We start from the raw sequence: 25,316 nt of genomic DNA, 5'->3' as shown, positions 1-25,316 counted from the left end.
CATTAAATAAACAGTACAGCTAAGCAGGCAACTGAAAGCAATATCTAGCTGTTCTCCCCAAAGAAATCAGGAACAGCAAATGAATTCCAGTGGGTCAACAGAATGTATTAAAGTAAGGAACTTAAACCAACATCTGCAATCATCTCCCGGCTTGTTACAACTGCTACACCAGTATAGTTCATGGCTTGAGCAAATGAGAAAGGTGACACAGCGGAAGTTGCTGCTTGACTCTTCCCTATTATAGAGTAGTCCAGTGTGCAAGTGTTTTAGCAAGAGAAATGCTGTCAAAGGGAAGATGGTTCTCCTGGAGGAGACATATTTCCTCCAAGAGAAACTGAATGCACTGGCAATTTCTACCAGGAGAGCAGTGATTTTTCCACTCGAAAAAGTGGTTGGTTGTGGCCTGGTACTTGTTGAACAAGTAGACTGGGCCTGAGATAAATGGCCTGAGGAGTAGAGACCAAGACTAGGTAGATGAAGAAAATGGGACTTGGGATGGGGAGCCAAGGTTGAAAGAGACTGAATGAGGTTGAGAAAGAGACTGAGAAGATTGTTTGGCAAGCCTTTGAAGGATCTATTTTCAATCAACAGCCTTTAAGAATGGCAGGCTGATGCCTCCAACTCAGCCACCACTGCAGGCCACCAATCCTTTCTGCATCATCCCCTTCTGCGATGCCCCATCCCTCCCTGCTTTGTGCTGAGGACTACTCTCGTGCCCCCTAATGCAACTTCCTTTTACCCTCACCACCAAGTGCTGCTAGTTCACATCACGCATGGCAATGGGGAACACCAAATTTGACAGTGAAGGTAAGCAAAGTAGGATGAGAAAGGACCCCTTGGCACAAAGCAAGGAGGGCTGAGGCATCAGCAGGCAGCTTAGGCACTGTAGAGGGGATTGATGGCCTGCAGCAGAGGAAGGGAGGGCTGGCTGTGGGTTGCCAATTCCAAACTGAGATCATTTGGGGAACACTGAAACTGTCAGAGGGGTTCCATTTCTTAAAGGAGCTTTTTAAATTTATTTTTTACTTCCAGTTATGAACTTGCCTGCACATTCTCAGAAAATTAATTCTGTAGCCAAGTTCTTTAAGCGTGGGAGTTTTCAGTTGTGAACTCAGCATAAAGTGTGGTTGAGTTGTGCAGTCCGTAACAGTTGTATTTACATTCTTGTTTGGCCGTTTCAAAACTCCTGATTTTTTTTTTCTCCTTTCTGTGTTGTCTTTTTAATAGGATTCACCAAAAGCTCAGCTACGTCGAACAATTGAGTGCTGTCGGACTGACTTCTGCAATCAAGATTTACAGCCCACCCTACCACCTTATAAGCCAGGTATATTGCATGTGTTATCACACTGTAACACCCTGACAACTGAGGCAATGTAAAGAAAATAGGTAGAAGTGGAATGTGATGCCATAGACTATTCCTTTCTTACCTTTCTTCATGTGTTTGTAACATCCATTCTAAATCTTATTTTGAATATGTTAATCCCGGTCTCTGTCTGAACTTCACAAATATTTTTTTCCTATTTGGTATTCTCCATTTCAGATTTTCTTCTCCCATCAATCATCGTTTTTATTTTTTTCTGCATTATCCATTCCTTGTCTGCTTTTACCTGTCACCTCATGGCCATTGACTGTTTTTACAAGGGTCTTGGTTCTCTCCCCCTATCTGCTGCTTATCTTCTTACTCTCTGCTAATAATGTTTTGATGTTAAGGGTCTCTGAAAGAAGTGTGATGGCCTGTCCTTCTTTCTTTCCTGTAAGTTAATTCTCCCTCTCCTCTGTTGTACTCTGTTCCTTTCTAGCTGAAGTATTATATGCAGTTTAACAAAGAAACAAGCACTTTTTCCCTTCAACTCTGTTCTTTCTAGTATTAGTCCCCGGAAGGGACCTCAATAGATCATCGAGTCCGATCCCCTGCCTAGGTAGGACAGAGTGCTGGGGTCGGATAACCCCACCCAGTTGCCTATCCAGCCTTCTCTTAAAGAGTACCACCTCCCTCAGAAGTCCATTCCAAATTCTGGCCACCCTTACTGTGAAGAAGTTATTCCTGATGTCCAGCCTAAATCTGCTGTCTCTTGGTTTGTGACCATTGTTCCTTGTTACCCCAAGAGGCACCCTGGTGAATACAGCCTCTCCGATCCTTTGCTGAGCCCCCTAACGTATTTGTAGGTGGCCACAAGGTCACTTCTCAGCCTTCTCTTGCAGAAGCTGAAGACATCCAGGTCCCTCAGTCTCTCCTCATAGGGCTTGTCCTGTAAGCCTCTAACCATACAAGTGGCCCTCCTCTGGACCCTCTCGAGTCTATCAACATCCGTGTTGAAGTACAGCACCCAGAACTAGATGCAGTACTCCAACTGCGGACTCACCAATGCTGCAGAGAGGGGAAGTATCACCCTGTTGGTTCTGTTTGTCAAAACAGCTTTTGAGAAATTAGGCTTGACATCCAGGATTCTGGAAATATCGCTGACATACAAGAGATGGTGCTTTGCTATCATGTCTCTTCAAATGCAGCTACTCTAACCACATGGAAAAATTTTTACAGAGATTTCAGCAGTATAAATACAGAATTAATTTTAAAATACAAGAATTGTGTGATAGTCAGATGTGCAAATTGACCTCAGGTTGCCATTAATGATTTGTATGACTGGTGTTTCAGGAACATAAGAACTGCTATTTACTGGGTCAGATAGTAAATCCATCTTTGCCCAGTATCCTGAGTCTCTCAGTGGCAGAGAGTGGATGCTGAAAGGGAGAGTGAATTGGGTATGACAAGGGGTTTTGCCTAGGCCTGTGCGAATGGGAAGTACTCTATTCAGATTTGGCTGATTCGGAGGACAGTGATTTGATTCGGAGATTCAGATCACTGTTCTGAATCAGTTTGGCAGTGATTTGGATCAGACGGGAAGAGCTGCAGGAGAAGCCCCCACGGCTGCCCTGCCTGGCTCCCATCCCTCCACCCAGCCCCAGCCTAGTCCAAGCACTTTAAAGAACAAACAAACAAACCACCTGCATTCACCAGTTGCAGGAGCAGTGATCAGGGCCTCTGGGCACTGGCACCCCCGCATAGAGCGGGACAGCAGGGATCACCCCCGACACCTGCACAGCAGCTGTCCTATGGGCACTACATGCAGTCTGGGAGCTGGCACCACTGTGGCTGAGTGGTGCTGGGCTCCGACTGACACATGGGCCACCCCAGCTCCCTGGGAAATTAAACCAGGATCTGGGGACTCAAACCGGGACATGGGATGCAGGTGCGGCAGCACTGACAACAGGGGCTATGCCCTGCTGCTACTTGCCCCCTTCCACCCAGAGCAAGCTGTGCCTGCATCCTGTGTCCCCGCCCTCCAACCCTAGCTAGGCAAGCGGCGGCAGGGCAGAGCCCCTGTTCCCAGTGCTGCTGCTTCAGTATCCCGCCCCCTCCTCAAGTAATACACCCCCCTGTCCCAGCTAAGCAGCTTGTCCCAGCCCCAATCTTTCCCTTCCCCAAGCCCAACAGACTTACCAGCTGGAGGCAGCTGTTGGCTACCTGTTTAATCTATGTCCAAATCTCCAAATCGGCTGAAGCTTTTGTAAATTGATTCAGAGCTTTTACTTGGTCTCCTGATTTGATTCAGATTCAGAGATTCGGTCTCCAAATCAGGCCAAATCTCCTCCAAATCGAATCAGCCACTGAAGCTTGCCACAACCCTAGTTTTTCCACTGCTCCTGTCTCAATCTCCAGCGTTTAAGGTCTAGGAAATCTCAATTCATAGACTGTGTCCCTGACACCCATGCTCACTAGCTACTGATGCCCCTTTCCTCCAAGCTGTCTAATCCTTTTTTGAATCTTGCTAAACTGTCAGTTTCCCCAACATCTGGTGGCAATGAGTTCTACACTTTAATTACACACTGGATGAAAAAAGAACCTCTCTTTGTAGTTTTAAAGTTACTACCTATTAGTTTCACTTTATGACCGATAAAGTGGGGTAGGTATTGCTATTTGGCATCTGTTGGAATCAAATGCCCGGTGGAGCAAGTTATCAGTATTGTCACTAAAATGAAAGTGGCACAGCATTCATGAAAATTGTTTTGGGTGGGTAAACAACTTTAGCCATAAAATCTTTGTTTGTATTATCAAATGCATGTGTACATACTTATAGTGTTTGTCAGATTTGCTGCAGAAAATAAAAAACAGTGCTTTAAAGTTTTAAAAGCATTTTATGTATGCCACATGTTCTGGAAGGAGTCCTGGAATTGTCAAGTACAGTTACACTAGAAGTTTGCATTGGATGTGTACTTCTTTATAAAATACACAATCTAAATATCTATGCAGTTAATACTATTTCAGATTAGATTCAATTTCCAAAGAGCAGTTTAGGAAATAATATTGCAACTTTTTTTTTAACAGGTGGCATTTTTGATGGCAGCATTCGTTGGATGGCGGTGTTGATTTCTATGGCAGTCTGCATAATTGTTATGATCATCTTATTTAGCTGCTTTTGTTACAAGTAAGGAGGCATATTTGCTTTAGCACTAACAATTTGGTTTGTACATGATTTTGTACAAAACTGTCTCATTCTGGAGGTGCGTTTAGTTAAAATTCATAGCCACTTAAATTTAACATTATATTACTATGGACACTGGTATATAGTATTCTTAGTCAAAACTATAGAAATTAACATGCTAAGTAAAATTTCATCAAAATTAACATTCTGTGCTAGAACAGTGTGAAAACTATGCTGTTTTTCTGAACAATGTACCATGTTGGCACTATACAACTCCATAAGCAAAAATACCACAACACTTCCAAGAACAGTGCTTATTGTGTACCCCGTTTGGGTTTAGTTCATGAGCCAAGTTGTTATAAATCAGTGTGCTGCAACAATAGAATGTAATATGCAAAATGTATCTTTATTAAAATTATGTGCAAATGATTCCTGTATTAGCCTGTGTGCCTTGTTTATATATTAGTTAATAGAAAAGAAAAGGAGGGAAAAAAATTCTAACGAAACATCCATTTTGAGCTCAAAGTGCTAACATCAGTGATATTTCAATCATTATCCAGATAAACATGAGTTCATTTGGACTCTACTACAGTTACCAAATCCTACCTTATGATGGTTGGCATAGGCTGGGATGAAATGACAGTACTAATTTAGGAATTACCAGCATAATTTTGAATTTCAAATCTTGAAAATATTGTTTGTTTCATAAAAATTGGTGTATCCACATGAATCCTGGAATATTTTCATACAAAATTCTAAATATTCTTCAAGCCATCTTCTAAAACTAGAAGATGAATATGTAATAAAAATTGTTCATTTAAAAAAAATAAGGTGCACATGTAGCTTTTCTTAGCCGACTACTTTTAAAAAATTGTAAAATTATATTATAAAGTGCTGTGTTTTTTTTCTTTTGTAGGCATTACTGTAAATGGGTAGCAAAGAGACGTTGTTATAATCGTGATTTGGAGCAGGATGAAGCATTTATACCAGCTGGAGAATCTTTAAAGGATCTTATTGACCAGTCACAGAGTTCTGGCAGTGGATCAGGGTTACCTCTTTTGGTATGACACAATCTGCATCTTTTTTTATTCTTGATGTACTTTAAATATCCACTTTAACACATTCTTACAAGTCTTAGATTCATAGATGCTAGGGTCAGAAGGGACCTCAACAGATCATTGAGTCTGACCCCCTGCCCTGGGCAGGAAAGAGTGCTGGGGTCAGATCGACCCCAGCCAGATGCCTATCCAGCCTTCTCTTAAAGACCCCCAAGGTAGGGGAGAGCACCACCTCCCTTGGAAGCCCATTCCAGATTCTGGCCACCCTTACTGTGAAGAAGTTATTCCTGATGTCCAGCCTAAATCTGCTCTCTGTTAGTTTGTGACTGTTGTTCCTTGTTACCCCAAGAGGCAACCTGGTGAATAGAGCATCTCCAATTCCTTGCTGTGTCCGTCATTCCCCGCCCCCCAGAGATCACCTCTCAGCCTTCTCTTGTAGAGGCTGAAGAAATCCAGGTCCCTTAGTCTCTCCTCATAGGGCGTGGCCTGCAAACCCTTAACCATACAAGTGGCCCTGCTCTGGACCCTCTTGTGGTTATCCACATCCTTCTTAAAGTACAGTGCCCGAAACTGGACACAGTACTCCAACTGCGGTCTGACCAATGCCACATAGAGGGGAAGTACCACCTCCTTGGATCTATTCATCATGCATCTGCTAATGCATGATAAAATGTGGTTAGCTTTGCTGATGATTTCCTCACACTGACAACTCGTATTCATCTTGGAGGCCATTGGGACTCCAAAATCCCTTTCTGCTTCTGTGTTCCTGAGAGGGTTATTCCCCAGCCAGTAGGTGTGCTGGATATTTTTATGTTCTAGGTGCAGCACTCTGCATTTGTCCTTGCTGAACTACATCCTATTGTGTTCTGCCCACTTTTCCAACCTGTCCAGGTCCACCTGCAATCATTCCCTACCCTCCGGTGTGTTCACTTCTCCCCACAATTTAGTATTATCTACCAACGTGGACAGAGTACACTTCACGCCCACATCCAAGTCACTGATGAAGACATTGAACAGTACAGGTCCAAGGACTGAGCCCTGCGGGACCCCACTGCCCACATTCTTCCAAGTTGATACTAACCCCTCCAAAACCACTCTGTGTGCAACCCCCACACCAGTTTGCCACCCACTGGACTGTGTAACCATCTGAGTCACAGCCTCTTAATTTATTTATGAGAATGGAATGAGATACTGTATCGAAGGCCTTCCTAAAATCCAAGTAAACAACATCCACCTCTACTGCATCTAAGCGTTTTGTGACCTGGTCATAAAAAGAAACAAGATTAGTCAGGCATGATCTACCTGCTACGAATCCATTCTGGTTGCCCTGCTGCATTGTTTTTCCTGCTGGACACCCATAAATATGATCCTTAATAATTTTTCAATGACTTTTCTAAGGATTGTGGTGAGACTAACAGGCCTATAATTACTTGGATCCTCCTTCCTCCCCTTCTTGAAACTAGGGACCACGTTGGCCCTTTTCCAGTCCTCTCGGACCTGACCCAAGTGCTACAACTGCTCAAACATCCATGCCAGTGGTTTTGCTGCTGTGATACCGCCAATTCCTTCAGCTCCCTTGGATACAGCTCATCCGGGCCTGCTGATATAAACGCATCCAGTCCATCCAAGCACCTCTGCACCAAGTCAGCATCAACAGTTTGTGGGCTGGTGTCCCTCTGATGTCCATCCAAAAACCCATTAAGAGACTTGTCTTGACCTTCATTCAGGAACACTGAGGCAAAAAACTCATTGAAGAGCTTAGCTTTGTACCCCCTGCCTGTCAGTAACTGCTCCTGCTTGTTCAGTAGGGGTCCTATGCTGCCCTACTCTTTCCTTTTACTCCCTACATACCTAAAAAATGACTTTTTGTCGTCTTTAATTCCTGTTGCCAGCCTCAGCTCCACAGTTGCTTTGGCCTTGCTAACTGCCTCCCTGCAAGTGCGGGCCAAGTAGGTATATCCCTCCTTTGTAGCTTCCCCCTGCTTCCACTGTGTCTATGGCTCTATTTTTGCCCTTAGGCTTCCCTGGATTTCTCTGTTTAGCCAAGGAGGTTTTTTGGGCCCTTTGCCCCCTTTCCCTTGCAATGGGATTGTCTCCCTCTGCGCCCAAAGGATCACTTCCTTTAGGAACAACCACCTTTCTTGGACTCCCATGTTGCCAATACTCCTATCCTGCAGTGCATCATTGACTAAACTCCTGAGCACACTAAAGTTAGACTTCCTAAAGGCAAGCACTTCCACCCTATTAGCCATCTTTCCCACCCCACACCTATGGTGAATTTGATTAATTGATGGTCACTGTCCCCAAGGTGACCACAAATCTGCAACTTCCCTACCGGGTCATCCCCTCTACCCAACACCAAGTCCAGTAAGGCATTGCCCCTAGTGCGACCATATACCTCCTGTGTCAAGTGAAGGTCCTGTATGCAGGTTAAGAACCTATGTGAATGATTGGATTTGGCTGACTGTTCCTCCCAGCAGATGTCAGGGAAGTTTAGGTCCCCCATGACATGACAACCATGTTCCTAGACCGTACAGCCTCTGAGAGCTGCCTCAAGAATTCCAAGTCTAGCTCCTCCTCTTGATGTGGCAGTCTGTAGCCATGACCAAGTCCCTTTCTCCCTGGCCTCCATGTATCCTAACCCAAAATACCTCAACTTTCTCCTCCTCTGATCCCATTTTGATTAGGGTAGATGAGAGCAATGCCCCCCTCCCCTTTCTCCCTGCTCTGCCCCATCTACAACCTATACAGTTCAAATCTATATAAACAAATATGCATGTTAATCCCCTCATATTAGATTTATAATACATGTGGGGGGGTGCAGTTTCATTTCTACATTCTTATGTAGGATCTAAAATAAAGGTACACTTGTGATAGTAAGTAAGTTAATCTATATCAGTGGTTCTCAACCTTTTCAGACTCAAGACGCCTATCTATAACTTGTGTATTTAGTGGCACTCCATTTAATATATAGCTATATATGTTTATAAATTTATTAGAGTGTATAAAAACAACCCCCCCCCCCAAAAACAAAAAACTGGAAACATATTTTTAAAACAAACTGAAAAAACCATGAATCGCTGCTTTAGAAAGATACTATTATGTCAGCATGGAGTCTGAACACCCCAAATCTTTAATATATTTACCAGCTTTGCAAGGGTCCAGCTGGAATGGTGCAATGAAGGGCAAGGCAGTGCAGCGCAGTCCATTAGCAGCTGCCACCATCTTGTCCCAAGTTATAGTTTCCTTCTGGAAGAGCCTCCTGGAGTGAGGCCTCTCTCACCTGCCATTCCAAGGGAGTGAGGGGAAAGCGGCTGGCTTCCCCTCATGGAGAACTCCTGCCTGCCTCGGACCTTCACAGCCACAGCTTCAGCCAGTTACTAAATAACAGAAAAAAAGCAAGCGTCTCCCCTGAATCCTAAAAAGGATCTTTCTGGTTGAGAATCACTGGTCTGTATGGTTTATTAGTTTGCATATTACTAATGGGTTTGATACAGTTTTACAGCTGTGTTTCTACTCTTCCGTATGTTTACTCTATGTTTATAAATTAATCTTTGAAAACTTGCATCTTTGAGCAAGCCAATATTCCAATCCTTGAATCAGGTTTTCTGTAACTTTTTGTGATGGTCATTTCAGAGTTCTTGAACTCCTGCTTATCTGCTGCTGGTAGTTTAATTATGCAAATTATCTTGGGATGCAATTATTATGAAAGACGCTGTGTGAATGCGTGTGCACACACACAAATTTAAGTCAGTCTTACTCTTACATAATAAACCAAAATCAGGGAGTAAAAGAGATCCTCCTTCAGGAAATCTGTTGGATTTGGAGATCAGTAAAGTATTGGTTAGTATGCTTAAAGGAATTAATTTGAGAAGGTCTTAGACTTGGATAGCATGAGTAGCTTTTTTTTAGTCCAACAATAGGATTTTTCTCTCCAATTTCATGCTTATTGTTTGATAAAATTCACTGAATATCTATTAGTGATGAATTGTAAAACTGGTAAATGGGGATTCAGTTAAATAGTCATTCTGTTTACTTACTTGTTCATAATAGCTCTGTTAAGCCTAGCTAATAAAATGAATAGTTATAATCATATACAAACTAGAAGAAACCAAATGCAAAGCTAACATACAGAAAATCAAATTTTAACTATCAGTTTTTTAATACCGCCTTCATTTTCTTTCCAGAACTAGCAATAATTGGTCAAAAAAGGAATAGCTGAAAAAAATCTAAAATAGATCCTTCAAATAGGACCATTATCAAGGATCAGGACAGGCAAAATGTTATGCCTGATGGGCCTTTTAATTGTGAATTTTTTTTTATTTTAATGTCCTTAGGTTCAGCGCACCATTGCCAAACAAATTCAGATGGTGCGGCAGGTTGGGAAAGGTCGGTATGGTGAGGTCTGGATGGGTAAATGGCGAGGTGAAAAAGTGGCAGTCAAAGTATTTTTTACCACAGAAGAAGCCAGTTGGTTCAGAGAAACTGAGATTTACCAAACTGTTTTAATGCGTCATGAAAACATACTTGGTAAGTAAGAAATATATGGATTTGAATAGGTAGTAGCAGACTTGAATGTCAAAGATTTGTAGTTGCTTAAGGAAGCAACTTCTTCCTTTTGTATAATCTCTGGATGGTTGTTTAGTGCATATTCATAAAATACTGTAATTGGGTATAGTAGTATCTTATATATATTTTTGGTGGAAATGTGAGATTCTGATGGACCAATATGGTGAAATCTATGGTACGCAGCACTCCTAGTTCCCAGTGAGGGGTGGGTGGGACTGTCTTTTCCTAGTCTAAATGAGAGTTTTGCTTTTTGAGTTAATGAACAGTGTTTCCTGTCATTTGTTTTTGTGTAACAGTACATAATGACTCTGTTTATGCATTTCATAGGTTTTATAGCAGCAGACATCAAAGGCACAGGCTCCTGGACCCAGCTTTACTTGATTACAGATTACCATGAAAATGGATCCTTGTATGACTTTCTAAAGTGCACAACACTTGACAACAGGGCTTTGCTCAAACTGGCTTATTCTGCTGCATGTGGTCTCTGCCACTTGCATACAGAAATTTTTGGAACACAAGGCAAACCAGCTATCGCACACAGGGACCTGAAAAGTAAAAATATCTTGATAAAGAAAAATGGGACCTGCTGCATTGCTGACCTAGGCCTTGCAGTCAAGTTTAACAGGTAGATGAAAATGCAGGTTATGTATGTTATTGTTGTTGAGAATCTGGGGCAGCCTTCTGCTTTGAATGCAGGCTGGATGTTGAAAGAAGGTTGTTGTCAAAATTTGTTTGTGTTTTTTAGAGAGCTCAGATTTCAAGTCACTTAAAATTCCTTCCACTTCTTTTGTCTCTACAGTGAGGGGATAAAAAGGAAACAAATACAGCATCCAGACCATAAAGCTTTTCCTGGGCAGTCATTCTAATGATATCATGGTGTTTCAGTAGCAAATCTAAGCCACTGAAAATCTGGCCAGTGTCAAATGATTTAGATGTTAAACTTAGAGAAATAGTCCTGATTATATTATTGAATGAATATGAACAGCTCTTACAGCTTTTTTTTTAATCTAAAAAGCCACAGAATTTTATTTTGCCACTCTTGAGTGCCAAAAAAAAATCAAAAGGCCTTGAAAAAGAATGTACTGGATGTATTCGTTACTGCAAAGTATTGGCCTTGAAGATAGCTTCTATTTATACTTGAGTAGACCAAAACTAATTAGTATGATAGTACAGCATTACAAATATGTAGTGTACTCACTTTTTACAGGACTAGCTTATTTTACAAATCCCATTTTAGATGCTCAGAATAGTAGAATCAGAATATTTATATGCAGTACTGTATATAGATTTAAAAAAATATATACACAGTAGGTAGTTGAGACCATAGTCTCCAAGGCTTGTAAGTAGGCATCATATACCAACACACAAGCAAACTTCTGCCCAAAGTAATGGTGTATAGAATTGATTTTTCAATGCAACTTCATGACATGACCATTTTCAATGATTTGCATCTATCTGCTTGGATTTGTATGGAGACATGTTAATATGTACACGTGTGTGGTGGGGGGACAGGGTTTGGTTGTCTTTGCAAAACAATAATACAAACCCTTATTCTGGTTATTTATAATTGTTTTCTATTTAGTCTGTTTCAAGGAAGCATACTACTGTAAGACGGTGCTATTAAAAGGAAGAAACACTATAAGTACCAATTTGACAATAGCTTCTTTCTGTATCATGTGGGATATTGCATCAGTTTTTTTACTGCTCCACAACTCATTTAACTTCTGTTATTTATACATAGTGATACAAATGAAGTTGATGTCCCTTTGAATACTAGAGTGGGAACAAAACGTTACATGGCCCCAGAAGTCCTAGATGAAAGCCTGAATAAAAATCACTTCCAACCGTACATCATGGCTGACATCTATAGTTTTGGCTTAATCATTTGGGAAATGGCTCGGCGTTGTGTCACAGGAGGTATGTTTTTAAATCTTCTATTTCGGAATGATCTGTGTAACCAAAGTTTCAGTAGATTCACCCAATGACTGGTGTTCAAGAACTAAACCTCTACTTGGGATGAAAAATTCCTGCAGTTTTCACCTGAATTTTATAAACTTTATCATTAAAGAATCAACAGCTTTAACATTTAAAGACATGTCCATTACCCTAAGGCAGTGGTGATTAAGCTTTTGGCCCTGCAGGCCAAGTGAGCAGCATGGGGATAAACTGGGCTGAATCAGGCTCCGCATGCTGGGATTGGGTCTTGGGGTCTGGCCCCACCACTTCCAGCCCCACACACCAGGACCAGCACAAGGCCTGGAGCTCCCCACAAGTCTAGAACTTTGGTCAGATTTCTGGCTCCATGGGCCCTGCAGGGCAGATAATAATCCTGTGCAAAACGCTAGTATTCGCTTTGGATTCATTCGATTTGGAGGACAGTGATTTGATTTGGTGATTCATATCACTGTCCCGAATTGATACGGCCGAATCTGAATCAAACACGCCCCATCTCCTGCCTGCTCTCCCAGCCTTGTCAATGGCTGCCCCTGCATCCCAGCTCTTTTAAAAAAAAAAAAAAAAAAAAAAGCTCCATACTCACTACCTGCTGCCAGGCAGCAGGGTGATCCCTGCTGCCCCACACTGCCCCATGCTGCTTGTGGGGCTCTGCCACAAGTCCCCATTCTCCACCTGCTCTCCCACCCTGCCATGGCTGCCCTGCTCAGCCCCAGCTCCTGGTTCTCTTAAAAAAACAAACAAACAAAAAAAATCCTGCCAGGTTTGGGGGGGGGGGGGAATCCCCACTATACCCCACTGCCCCATGCTTTGTGGGGGGCTCTGCCACAAGCCCCAGAAGCCCTCAGGCTGCTGCAGCAGCTGGTGAGTTCAGGGCTTTTTGTTTGTTTGTTTGTTTTTTTAAGAACCGGGAGCCAGAGTCAGGCAGGGCAGCCATTGACGTGGCTCGGAGAGCGGTCGGGGGTGCTCAGGGGGTCTGAGGAAGCAGACAAGGCGTGGTGGAGGTAGGGGTCTCCCCCTTTCCTGTAGCTTTTCCCCTCCCCCCTTCTGCCCCCTACTTACCGGCATGGAGTCTGGGTCCAGCTCCCTGAGGCAGTGATGAGTGTGGTCTGTCTGAATCTCCGAAGCGCTCCAGATCTTTTCTGAATTGATTCAGAGAGCTTCGAATTGATTTGGACCTTTTTATTGGTCTCCTGATTTGGTTCAGAGATTCGGCCACCGAATTGGACCAAATCTCCGAATCAAATCAACAGCCAAAGCTTCGCACAACCCTAGCAGATAACAGCGCTGAGGCCAGATCTGGCCTGTGGTGAGCACCTCTGCCTGAAGGTATATGTAAACACTGATACCTGCCTTCCATCAGCTGTACTACTTTTACACAAGTCAGTGTCCACAGTCTTGTGTTCTCTTTTTCTCTTCCCTTTGGTCTCTTACAGCTCTTCTTTGTTTTATAATCAGTGTCAAACTTCTATGGTTCTTTGTCTCTGTTGTACCTGCTTTAGGATTCACGACTCTGCATAATACAAGGCTCACTATCTTCTACCCACCTATGCTTTTAGATTTTGAATTCATTCCAAATTTGTTCTCAACTGTTAGCTCAAAAGTTGCTGTCTCCTTTAGTATTTAAAAAGGCATCTCAAAATTTCTACATTGAAGGTGAGAAGGTTCTTTTTCAGCAAATTCCAGGAACTTCCACTTGAATTTTCAAACAATGCACCAGTTGTCTGAATTGTTTACTTGCAACATTATGAGTTACCCGTCTTCTTAACAGGTTTTTTAAGTATAAATAAGGGCCTCTTGCCCCTTTTAAACCACCTTTATTTGTTTCTCTCAATTTTCTTTCTCCTTTCCTATAATGAATGCATATAGGACCCTTTTCTTCATTGTTTTTAGAACCTGCTTTACCTTTTTCTCTGCTCTGGTGCCACCTTAGTATATTTATTTTCCTTTTGTTTCCACTTCTCCCAGGTTCTCAGTCTTTCTCTTCAGAAATTTATAACATCCTAATTTAGATTTCAGTCTTCTTCAGGACCACAGTTCTTTCCTTTGTTTTCTGAAGTATGCTAGTTGGCTGTGATAAAGCAGATGGAAATGAGAGGATTCATGGGAATTGCAGAAACAATTGGATTTGCATGTAAAATTCTCTTGGTGCAGGGAAAGTTATACATATAACAGACTGGATAGAGACGAATTCTGCACTACACATTTAGTTCAGAGGGAGTACAGGTAATAAATTCAGATTCTAGTCCTTAATGCCCATTGTCAACTGTAAATTTTCAGCAAATGTTACCTTGAGTTTTTTGGTTTCTGTTTGATCAGTCCAAGAACCAGAGGTTACTGTGTTCAATTTGTTCTTCTGCTGTTGGTTAAGGAATTTTGTTAGTAGCAGATTTCTGGATTTGGTTTGTTTTTTCATGTGTTTCCTTCATCTTTTGTACTTATTGCAGGTATTGTTGAAGAGTACCAGCTGCCATATTATGACATGGTGCCGAATGATCCATCCTATGAGGATATGAGAGAGGTGGTGTGTGTCAAGCGACTACGCCCAATAGTATCTAATAGGTGGAATAGCGATGAAGTAAGCATGCTGAGATGAAAAATGGGAGGGAGAAATTTATCAGTAGCCCATAACTTTTTCAGTCTGTCCTCAAAGCTTGCTCACGCTGAAGTAGTATAGGCAGCACAGTCCTGTCTTTTGACATTTGAGATTTCTCTGGGCACAATAAAAAGGCTAATGTTTGAAATCAGCTGTAAATTCTCTACACATCTATAACCTCTGGGAGAGAAGGAAAAGCAGCATTTCAGGATCCATAGACATATGCTTTACTTCAGAGTAGACTAATTAGCTCTTCAGTAAAGCGTCACCATCTACACATGTGCCAGTATTAGGGCACAGTAAATTAACACCACTGTAATTAATTAATAGTCAGTGACTCTTTAACACCATTGTAATTAATAGTCACAATTACTCTTATGGTAGAGTAATTTAATGCACTGAAGCGCATGTGTAGAAAGACTGGGCGTAAATTGTGCCCGGTCAGCCCAGCCAGCTGAGACACATGAGCTCAAATTGCTGCTATCCCAGGCACACGTGTAGACGCTGCACCCGAGAGCAGTTTCCTTTGGCTTAGACAGCTTCAGTGTTTATTGTGTCATATTCATTGCACATGTAGATTCACCCAGTCTCACTATTGGCCTCTCTAAACTAGATCTCACACTTATATACCAGAATATTTTCTTGTGTTTTGAATAAAGCTGTGCAGCACATGTCACTTTAATTTATCAGAATCAGTTTCAGTACTTCTGGCATGTCATCATGTCAAACTGGGTGCATTATGGAATGAGAACTGCTGCTGGGAGAAGTAGAGGGGTTTAAATAGATCTCACAAGCAGGGTTGGCAGGTATTTTCTATACAAAAGGGAGGATCTTTCTTTTGAGTGCCATTCTTTTTCCTTTTTTCTTCTTGCCCATCACAAAATGTCTTCTCCTCAGCACTCCCCCTGATGAGACGCACTGAATTTACCAGTTTTCCCCAGCATGGTACTTTATTATTTGGCATCTTGATGTCAGCCTGACTCACTGAATATTGATAATCCTTCTCTGCTCTTAAATTCAGGGAGTGCATTGAAAAGAACCTTGAGTCCATTCAGTGTTGGAAATGCAAATTGTATTTTTTTCGTCAGGGGAGTGGTTGTTAAAGGATATTGTCCTTGCGTTGCTAGACTTTTGGCCTGCTAGCTTAACCATTGCCTTCCTTAAATGCATACCATTAATGAACTATCAGCCAAGGCTATGCTTTACTGTGGATTAAGTGTTTATAACACTGTTCCTTTGCACTTTTTCAGTGTTTAAGAGCGATACTGAAGTTAATGTCTGAATGCTGGGCCCACAATCCTGCTTCTAGACTTACAGCCCTAAGGATCAAGAAGACGCTTGCAAAGATGGTGGAATCACAAGATGTAAAGATTTGACAGAGTAACATGGTTACTCAGGAGCAGAGTTGGACTCCTAGAACTCTTCACCTAAACAAGGGTGGGATCGAAGTGGGAAGAGGAGTCAGCTGAGATTCAGTCCATTTCCTCACCGCACTTTTACAGGCTGCTAATTACATCTTTCAAAACTTTGAAGATGATGATGTTGAGAGCCTCTGTATGCCACATGCTATGTATTTGGACAGCCCTGTTTTAAGTATACATTTTGTTCTTGTTTTGAGCTGCATTGAGACTTCAGTCACAGTGAATTTCCAGTAAAACTCTGGGTACTGAATTGCATGTTCAGATTTCAGTGCTTTCTGTGAAAGCCTTAAGAAGCTAAATGGATTCAACAGAGATGGAGAAATATAAGCTTTTTGCCTTCTACCTGATGGAATCTAGTCAATTCATACCAAGTTTTAATTCAATAGCATGTAGGTTATGAATCTATTTGGGATACTATTCAATTTAACAGTTCCTTATGCCTTTTCTTGTTTGTGTGTGCCAGGATTCTTCTGCTGCCATTTGGAATACATAGGAAACCATTTAAATTTACAGGAAGGGCTGTATAATATTCCATGATTCTACAATTGCAGAATTTGCCACTTAGTTCATCCCTTGCCATTGAAATGTACTCAATTGCTTCAGTTTTCAGTTTAATATAACTAAAATGTATTTCTTTTTTTTGGTTGCAAAGGGAACCTGAAAAATGTGAATTGAATATAAAGCAGTGCCCACCTGAATATGCAAATAGTCTGAAACAACACCAATTACAGCACAGGTAACTTTGCTTGTCATCTCACTTGAGGCTCAGTAGACTCCATGACTATATGACTGTGGAATTTGGCATTTTTTCACAATACTACATATTGTCAGCATTTTAGTGTGGAAGTCTCCACAGCCAGCCCACTGACAATTCTGTTTTGCCTCCCTAACCTGCTGGGACCTGTCCATAGCTGCTGCATACTCTGTACTTTTCCCCATAAAGGGCAAGTGAGTTGTATTTCAATTCATGCTCCCTAACTGTTACAAAGAACCAGGCAGAAGGGAAGTTCTGAGGGTTAGAACCAAATCAGATGAGCAGCAAGAAGAGAAAGGTAGCCAGACATACAAGTTGGACAACCAGGGCATCTGGAGGCTAGAGTGGCACTCGAGCATGGAAAGCAAGATGATGGATGAACTGCTTAAACTGATCAGCGTGGGTAGGTCAAAGAAAGGGAATCCTGAGCTGGATTGTCCGGCTGTAATTACTAGCAAGATGATGAACTGCTGTTCATAGAGCTGAGTTGCCTAGAGAACACACAGGGAAAAAACAATCAGAGATAGACATGGAGCAGTTGTAAAATAATGAGTATTTTAAATATGAGTTCTCATTATGTGTGGGAGGTGCGGCTGGGAAAGGCTTGGTGGAGACAGGTTAAATTAATAATGCTGCAGAATTTGGCCTCACTTTGCTATGGAGTACACATGGCTCTGCTTATGATTCTCCAATAAAGTGATAGCTGATCACATCTGGTCACATGAAAGCTGCTTCGTTCATACAAAATCAGTTGTGTTTCCCTCTTTTCACTATTGTTCAGACAAGCTGGAGCAAGAGGCCAAAAAAGAAAACAGCTGCTGTAAAACTAAGTCACTGGTTATATACCATTAAATTCATTACTGCTAGTTTGCAGTCAGAAAGCACCACCACAGGTTGACAGCTCCCATGCCATGAATCTTCTGAAGAATGAGCACACAGTATTGAAACAGACCTATTTGATGATAATTTAAGTGCCTGTAAGATGTACTGTAAGCCTTGTACTAGATAACTTTAAAAAGGGAAGTTATTTATATAGTGTGAATTGTGCTTTATTTAAAACATAAAGTCTTAGGTACACGTAAACAAGCATGCACATACATACACACACACACAGATTTGAAGGAAAAGTTGAGAATAAAGTTGAAATTGATCAAAAGAAATTTCAGATTAAGATTTTTTACTTTGGTAAAATACATATATGGAGGTTGCTTTAAAGATCTGTTTAAATTTCCTTTGGAAGTACAGCTAATAGAAAACTTAGCTTAATGCAAAACCAATGTGATTTGTTAACAATTGCAAATAAACTTCTAACATGGTTTCTTTTTCACTTTGTTCCATAGTTTGCAAAAAGTAAATTGTCAGGCAAAAGATTGCAGTATTTTTTATTTTCTATTGTGATGTACAGACTTTATTTAACAGTGCTACATATTCTATAGAAAGCTAGTTAGTTATCTCAAGGGACATTTATTTTTTAAAGTAAAGTCATTACTTTTCTTCAGTAATGCCTTTAAGTATTAATATGTATTCTGGCTGAACAATTCATGGGTGCATCAAGTATGATTTAACTTATTTAAACACAGCAAGTGAGAGACAACATCGTGCCACAATTCTCATGACAAAGGGCTTTTTAAATAAGGTTTTTTCCGTCCACTGCCAAAGCATATATCATGAGACTAATTATTAAGCATGTCTTTGCGCATAAATTTTGCACGGGTAGTTGGAAAATACTTGGCATGAGCCAAGATGTCATTAGTAAGGAATAAGCTTGTTTTGATTTGTTTTTTTATTAGTAGTATCATTCTAGGGTTTTTAACAGTAAAAAGGAAAACCTTTATACACATCCCACTAGCTTATTTTCTCACAATAATGGAGGTGTTTTCTTAATTTAATCTATTTCTCAGAACGTTCGTATTTTTTCTCATAAAGTGCCATGTGAATTGGACAGCTGTATTAGCTGTGACTTGTGCTAAAATTTTAATCTTGATTTTGTTTTCTTTCTCAAATCTTCAAGACTGTTGGCAGTAGGCTGAATAAAACAAAGGGCATGTAAAAATGTGACACCATTTTCAGTTATTCCATGGTTTTCCCTTCTATTTAGTGCTTACTAGTTTGTAAGACAAAAAGTTGGTGTTACTGGATAAATAAACCTTAAAACTTAAGAATTTACGAATTCACTTTTAAATAAAGGAAATGGGCTGAGCTGGGTTGTGGAGAGAGAGGACCCTTAGCCAAGATTACCTTAAAATATATATATATATGTATGCCTAAGGTTAGGTTCCAAAGTCTGTGTTTACACCCCCAATAACCAACCGGCCTGATGCTGAAGATTGCTGAGCATGCAGCAACTTTTATTGGCTTACATGGGAGCTGCTAGTTGTACAGTACATCTGAATATCTGTTGGCTCCGGTTCTGTTTGAGCCCTGAAGCCCACAAGTAGGTTCCATGCAAAGAACTTAATAATTTTAGGCACCTGGGTTTTTGGGGGTTTTTTAATTTAATCTTCATGAACTTATAAATAATAAATATTGCTAAGTATACTCAGTGCAGACTTTTAAACCAAGTTGTTGCCTTATTCAATGTTGTAAGAATTCCAAAGACTTAAATCCATAAACACACTGTTATTTTAGTGTGTGATCATAATATTTTGTTGGTAAGGCTTACATTTGTGAGCATTTGTTATCTAATAAAAAATCTTTGCAAATGTCTTGTAATGTGTGAAACGTCCTGTGAATATCTATTTTGTGCCTTGAAAGCCATTGAACAACTTCATATGGAGAGCCGTTTAGCTTGTTCCATGTTAGATGAAAAATAGCTTGAAGCTTTAATAATAAGTCTGGCCACTATATTCAGGGGAGGGAAATAGCATTTGCACTTCTGGTTAACCTGTAAATCCCTGAAGCAATGAGCAGACCCAAAGTGTAAATGCAAGCACACATTGATTGTACTGGGTTTACCTTTATTTTTTTTCCTTTTAAAAAAAACAGTACCCCGCACACACAATTTAAGTTAAGCAACATGCAACTCCCTTCAGCTTCTAAGCAGCTTTCAAGGTAAAAGTTAAAAAAAAGTAGAGACTTTGCTCATTTCCCAAGATTCTTAATGTTCCAGAATAATCCTAGAATCAAATTTTAGATCTGCATCTAAATGACCATTTGAATGTGCTATGAGGCTAATTCTTAAGATACAACTTTGCTGTCTTGCCTTTACACACTCTAATTTTAAAGTTAATTTAAGAGACAAATCACGTCAAGAACAAAAATATCACATGAAATTAAACTTTACAGCCTTTTCTGGTTACTGTAATAATGTTTAAAGGGAATTATTTATCTTTGATTTTGGTCAAGTAGATGTTTTTTAGCAGTTTTCTGTTCTTGTGACTGGTTCTGAAAGAAATCAGATAACCCAACCCTGCTCCCCACTCTAAACCCTATGTCAGGGTGAAATTTAAAATGAAATACAGTGCTAAGTGATACAGAGCTTTTTAGAGTCAAGGTTTATCAGCCTCAGTTTACTAGTTATGACAAAGGTAGAATGAACACCATTTTTACTTTAATTGTTCAATAAAACGCTTGCAACTGTTGCCTTGTCCTACATTACCTTTAAATGCAGTTATAGAATCCCCATAAAGTGGTGACATTTATGCTCCAATATACCCATGCTCAACATGAAATGTACTATATTGTATACAAAAAAGAATAACATTGTAGTTAACCTAGAGAAGATGTAAATAAAATACAAAAGAAGGGTAAAAACAAGCAGAATGCTGGCACTTGTGTTTATGTCAGAAGTGTAGAATAATCTTTTAAAATGTAACACGCTAATGTATTTTGTACAGCATCTGATTTAAAAGGTGCCTTATTCAGTTTACCATGAATTGCTTTGTTCTGTACACAGAGTATGTCCAATGTATCATTTTTAAGTAAATAACCTTATTTTAGTACACGCTAGTAATGTGTTTTGTATTACTATCAGATTTTGTCATATAAATGCATGATTCCTTAGAAATTATAATACCTAACCAAATACTTCCTTACTTCAGTATTTTTGTACTTGTATTTGGTTAACTATGCAAAATTCTTATGTAAGTTAATACTGGTAATGAATTGTTTTAATCTTTCTTAGTGATGCTACAAGTCATTTGGTCTACTGTACCCAATATGACACCTTATCACCATAATGCTGGGGATAGAAGTAAAATGACCAGGCTTTCTTGCACCCTTCTCTTTCCCCCTTACTTGGGAGGAAGGCAAAAGGCCAGCTTTGAATAAACTAAAATTTGATGCCTAGGTAAGTCTACCATATCTTGATTTAGTATACCATAGGGTTTGCTGTACTGAATTAAGACTGCCCATTTTCCAGTGACTATGAATGCAAACAGGGCACAATATACCTAAACAGAAGTACAGTGCTGGTCAGAATACTACCCTACTTTCTTTGTCTAGCTAATTTCCTTATACTTTGACATAAGTAGAATGACATACTACTAGAAGAGGATTTCTTAATTTAGACTACAAATTAGCATGAATTAGCATGTTTACATCAGTGAGTGGCATTCTCTATAATTGTCTCATTACCTCACACAGGAAAAGTAAGGTACGATTATGCACTGATATCTTTGCTACAGAGAGATCTTTTATGTATACATTGGTTATAAGGGTAAAGGTTTGTGTGATATCTGAACTTCACACAAAATGTGGTACTGAAAATAGAAGTGGTAAATTCATTATAAAGTGTATAACAGTAAACTCTTGCTCTAAGAGCATCAGAGAGATATGTGAGACAAGAATTCTTATAGGTAATATAATTTATTAAACCAACTGCATCCTTGGGGTAGACATAGGCAAGCTTTTGGGTATCACAATACCTTCTCTCAGAATCTGAATGGTTCAATCAATAAAATCCAAACTTGGTTGAAATCGGTGTCAAAGCTCTCATTTGACTTTGAGATAAGGCTTTTTACTCCATACCCTCACTTAATTTCTCTTCCTCCAGTTACCAAGTAACTCTTCATCACTGAAGACAACCTAATACTGTAGTACGTACCTGCAAAGCAAAGGATTCATTATGGCGAGTTTCAGTATGATGTTACGTGGCACCTATAGGGTTTGTTAATAATTCTGTAGCTTAATGTCCACAACTACAGCAACTGAAGTTAATCACTAAAATAGTTTTCTATGGCTGCTGGTAGATGTTAATTGAGTCATATGATTGGAATGTGATGAATTTTATGCTAGATTCCCAAGATCACGTATCCTGCCATGCCATGTGTACATGGCAAGAGGCTTGATTTTTGGGAGCCTGCATAAAATTACATCTCAATCATGCGACTGCCAGGATTTTTAAGTTCTGGGACAGCAGGAACCTGGTATCTGGGAGAGGCTGTCCAGGGCTGTTCTGCCAGGACCCCAGGACCTTTAAAAACTATGCAGACAGCCCAGCTGCACTTGCCACCCTTTGGACATGCCAGTCTGCCACATGTTCAAATTACATTGTTATACAAACCAGGTATAAAGATGTTCCACATTGCTAAATATGGTTTACAGTGAAATGTGTCATTCACATTTAACTCATGTGGAACATGTATGTGGCTGGTTTGGTACTTTGATGTCATAAATGTCCTGCATGTTGCTATTTGCTGTGTGATAAAGTATTAATTGCATGATTAATATAATGCCTGTCAAGGCAGATTTTATAAATCTGATCTGCCTAAAATCAAAATGTTTCACAGAAATGTATCTGCTTCTTTGCAAAGGTTGACAAAAACCCCAGTCTTGCAGCTACTCAACAGTGTACTTAACTCAAAGCCTGGGCTGTGCCCTATTGGATTGCATCTGCTTAAATCCTGTGCTGGATTGGGATAACTGACAGTTGTTAGAACTACAGTCTGGGTCAGCAGTGGCATGCAGAGACTGAACAGACACTGAAGATGGTTCCCGCTTCTTATTTCCAACTGATAAACTGCATCAAAAGTAGCTAAAGCTGTATAGTTCCCTAATGCAACTTTCCCCTGGGAGCATTTGCTGGTGTTACTGCAGAGACGTTACTTGGTGGTAGTGTGCAAGGCAATGCTTGGGTGTGGTCCTCACCCTGAAAGCATTTCTGAATGCTTGAACTGAAACATTCCAAACCCAAAGCATTAGGTCATCATGCAGAAGGAACTTAATAGCCCATTGTTCTTCTTAAGCAACTAATCAAAAGCCAAACACTTCTAGAAATAAGCTTGGAGGTGAATCTAGGATAACGCTAGGTTTGAATATACAGTACAACTGACATACAAAAAAAAATCACCACTCAGGCAAGAGCTGATTGCTCCCTGATTTTGTAGCATCTCTTTTGATTAAAGCATGCCACCACTCTTCATGTTTTAAATATAAGAAAGCCACCCATAGTGGCTCCAGGTAAGCTCTTTTCCACTAGAGAGCCCTGCTGCAACTCAAACCACACTCTCTCCCCTTTCTTCAGCTCTGCCATGGCAAAAGTGGTCATGAAGTTTCCATTTGTTGTTTTCTTCTGACTTCTTGACAGGGTCCTCTTGTGCCCACTGCTAAACAGCAGCTCTCCAAGTGCAGGTCCTGGGCTAAATTCCACATCAACAGCAAACATGTAGACACCATTATGAGGTGCTTTGAAGTAGCCATATTCAGGGAAATAGCAGTTTCCATAATTGAGGTATGTTTCATTAAACCTCAGTGTTTTTCCCTCATCTCTTCCTCCTGAGAATCCCACATAGAAAGCCACTGATGAATCTGAAACAAAGTGGGAGAGGAACATTTAACACTCAGCAACTATTCTGCATTAGACTGGGAATTGGGAGCTCTGACTATGCAGTGCGATGCTGGACAAGTTACTTTAAGGCTGCTTCACACTTTTCCTGTTATGTCCGTTTAGTCTACGCTCTCAGTAGTGCAGGTCCTGCCTCGTATTAAGCTTACATAGTACCAGTAATGATAGGTCTCAAGCTTTGTTGAGGCATCTAGGCACTACACTCATAAAAAAACAACTAGCTGTGTTATCATCAGTCAACCATCTACATGTGCCGTATTGCACAGTAAGTAAACGAAAGTAAATCTGCTATTTGTATTTACAAGTAGCAAATTTACTCGCAATTAGAGCCAATACCGCACAGTAAGCATCTGCATCTGTGCAGTAATTATTTCTAAGCTCAAATAAAGCATTTTGCATAGTCATGCCCTAAATGTACAATACATAAGGAAAAGCCAAATGGAAGCCGCCAACATATCCAGTGACTGTTTATTTAGACCTCAATGCTGCTGAAATGTAACAGAAATTTCCTTATGTTAAATACTTGGCATTTAAAGAAGAATTGTCTATTTGTTTACTTGCATAAACTGGGTATGTGCTGTTTACAAAAGACATTTTCTCCATTTTGTGGTTTTGTGGGGAAATGGGGATTAAACTGATATTCCTGAAGTTATGAGCAGGGATCCTTGTTTTCTCTGTTTAAAAATCATAACTTCTCTGATAAAAATTTCAAATTCTCTGATTAAAAAACCCCAAAATCCACAATTAAAATGAAACATATACATACATACATATATATCAATTGAATGCAATGTTTTATTGATATATTTACCTTTTTTAAGTAATTTGAAAACTTTAAAGCCCCAATCAGTATAATTAAATACATTTTAAGTAGCTATAAATGTTGGTATTTTATTTTGCGTTTTTTATCATGGAAAATCAGAGCTCTCCCTGCCCCTTCGCTCATGAGGATGCAGGTCCAGACCCCTCAATCCCAAGCCACAGCATCCCAGTCCTGCTGGTGTCCTGTACTCCCCACCCACAGCCCCTCCACCCCTGCCAGTGTCCCTCATTTCCCACCCATAGCCCTCCCCCCGCCAATGCTCCTCACTTGCCACCCATAGCCCCACAGCCTTGCCGGAGTGGGACCCCCAGTTGCCAGGGCTATGGGGCCAGGGACCTGGGCCTGAAGCCTGTCCCCCCATACCCTCACAGCAGTGCTTAAGCCCCAGTTGCCACGCATGGGAGGAGGCAACTACTACAGCTGAGCAGAGTATGGAGCCTAGCTCCCCTTCCCACACAGGCAGCATAGCCAGAGTGGGCTGTCCCCAGGGGGTGGCCCAGACAGCTCTCCACCCTGTTGCCCTCTTCCCAGTGCCTCTGTGTCCCAGTGGGCGGGACCCAGTGCAGCAGAGCAGGGCAGGGCTGGGTGGGGAAGGTCATTGCCACTGTAGCTCTGCACCACCCTGGCAAAGTACCCCCGGCCCATCCAGGAGCAGCAAGGGGCAGAACTCCGAGCTGCTACCCCTGCTGCTGCCAGGCGGGCTGGGGGGTGCTTCATCAGGGCAGCACAGGACTTGCTGTGCCAGATCTTGCCCACTGGGCTGTGGAGGCCCTGGGGGGTAGCAGGGTATAGAGCCTGAGCCCACAGTCGGCAGCCCACACCCACCTCACACACAAATCTCGGGCATAAGCCCTTCCTGGCATGCAAGCAGCAGCAG

The 25,316-nt window shown here is 41.0% G+C and overlaps 2 protein-coding genes across 4 annotated transcripts in view; one reads left to right on the top strand and one right to left on the bottom strand.

Moving 5' to 3' along the window:
- The window catches only part of BMPR1A (bone morphogenetic protein receptor type 1A), a 161,356-nt gene extending 140,583 nt beyond the window's left edge, over positions 1-20,773 (top strand). For all 3 annotated transcript variants that reach the window (XM_090056556.1, XM_090056558.1, XM_090056557.1), the window contains 8 exons: positions 1,228-1,324; positions 4,385-4,484; positions 5,398-5,542; positions 9,877-10,069; positions 10,436-10,733; positions 11,850-12,025; positions 14,509-14,639; positions 15,908-20,773. In XM_090056556.1, the coding sequence (XP_089912682.1) occupies positions 1,228-1,324; positions 4,385-4,484; positions 5,398-5,542; positions 9,877-10,069; positions 10,436-10,733; positions 11,850-12,025; positions 14,509-14,639; positions 15,908-16,033 (1,266 nt within the window). In that variant the 3' untranslated portion in view covers positions 16,034-20,773. The remainder of the gene's footprint in view (positions 1-1,227; positions 1,325-4,384; positions 4,485-5,397; positions 5,543-9,876; positions 10,070-10,435; positions 10,734-11,849; positions 12,026-14,508; positions 14,640-15,907) is intronic.
- The window catches only part of MMRN2 (multimerin 2), a 61,539-nt gene continuing 56,583 nt past the window's right edge, over positions 20,361-25,316 (bottom strand). Inside the window, exon 7 of the mRNA XM_090056555.1 lies at positions 20,361-23,579. Coding sequence (XP_089912681.1) covers positions 23,191-23,579 — 389 coding nt within the window. The 3' untranslated portion in view covers positions 20,361-23,190. The remainder of the gene's footprint in view (positions 23,580-25,316) is intronic.

Source organism: Crocodylus siamensis, chromosome 7 (genome assembly GCF_052110815.1).
Source record: "Crocodylus siamensis isolate JL-2025a chromosome 7, ASM5211081v1, whole genome shotgun sequence".
Lineage (NCBI taxonomy): Eukaryota > Metazoa > Chordata > Crocodylia > Crocodylidae > Crocodylus > Crocodylus siamensis.
Note: the sequence above shows the minus strand (reverse complement) of the source record. Positions and strands in the feature narration are given on the sequence as shown.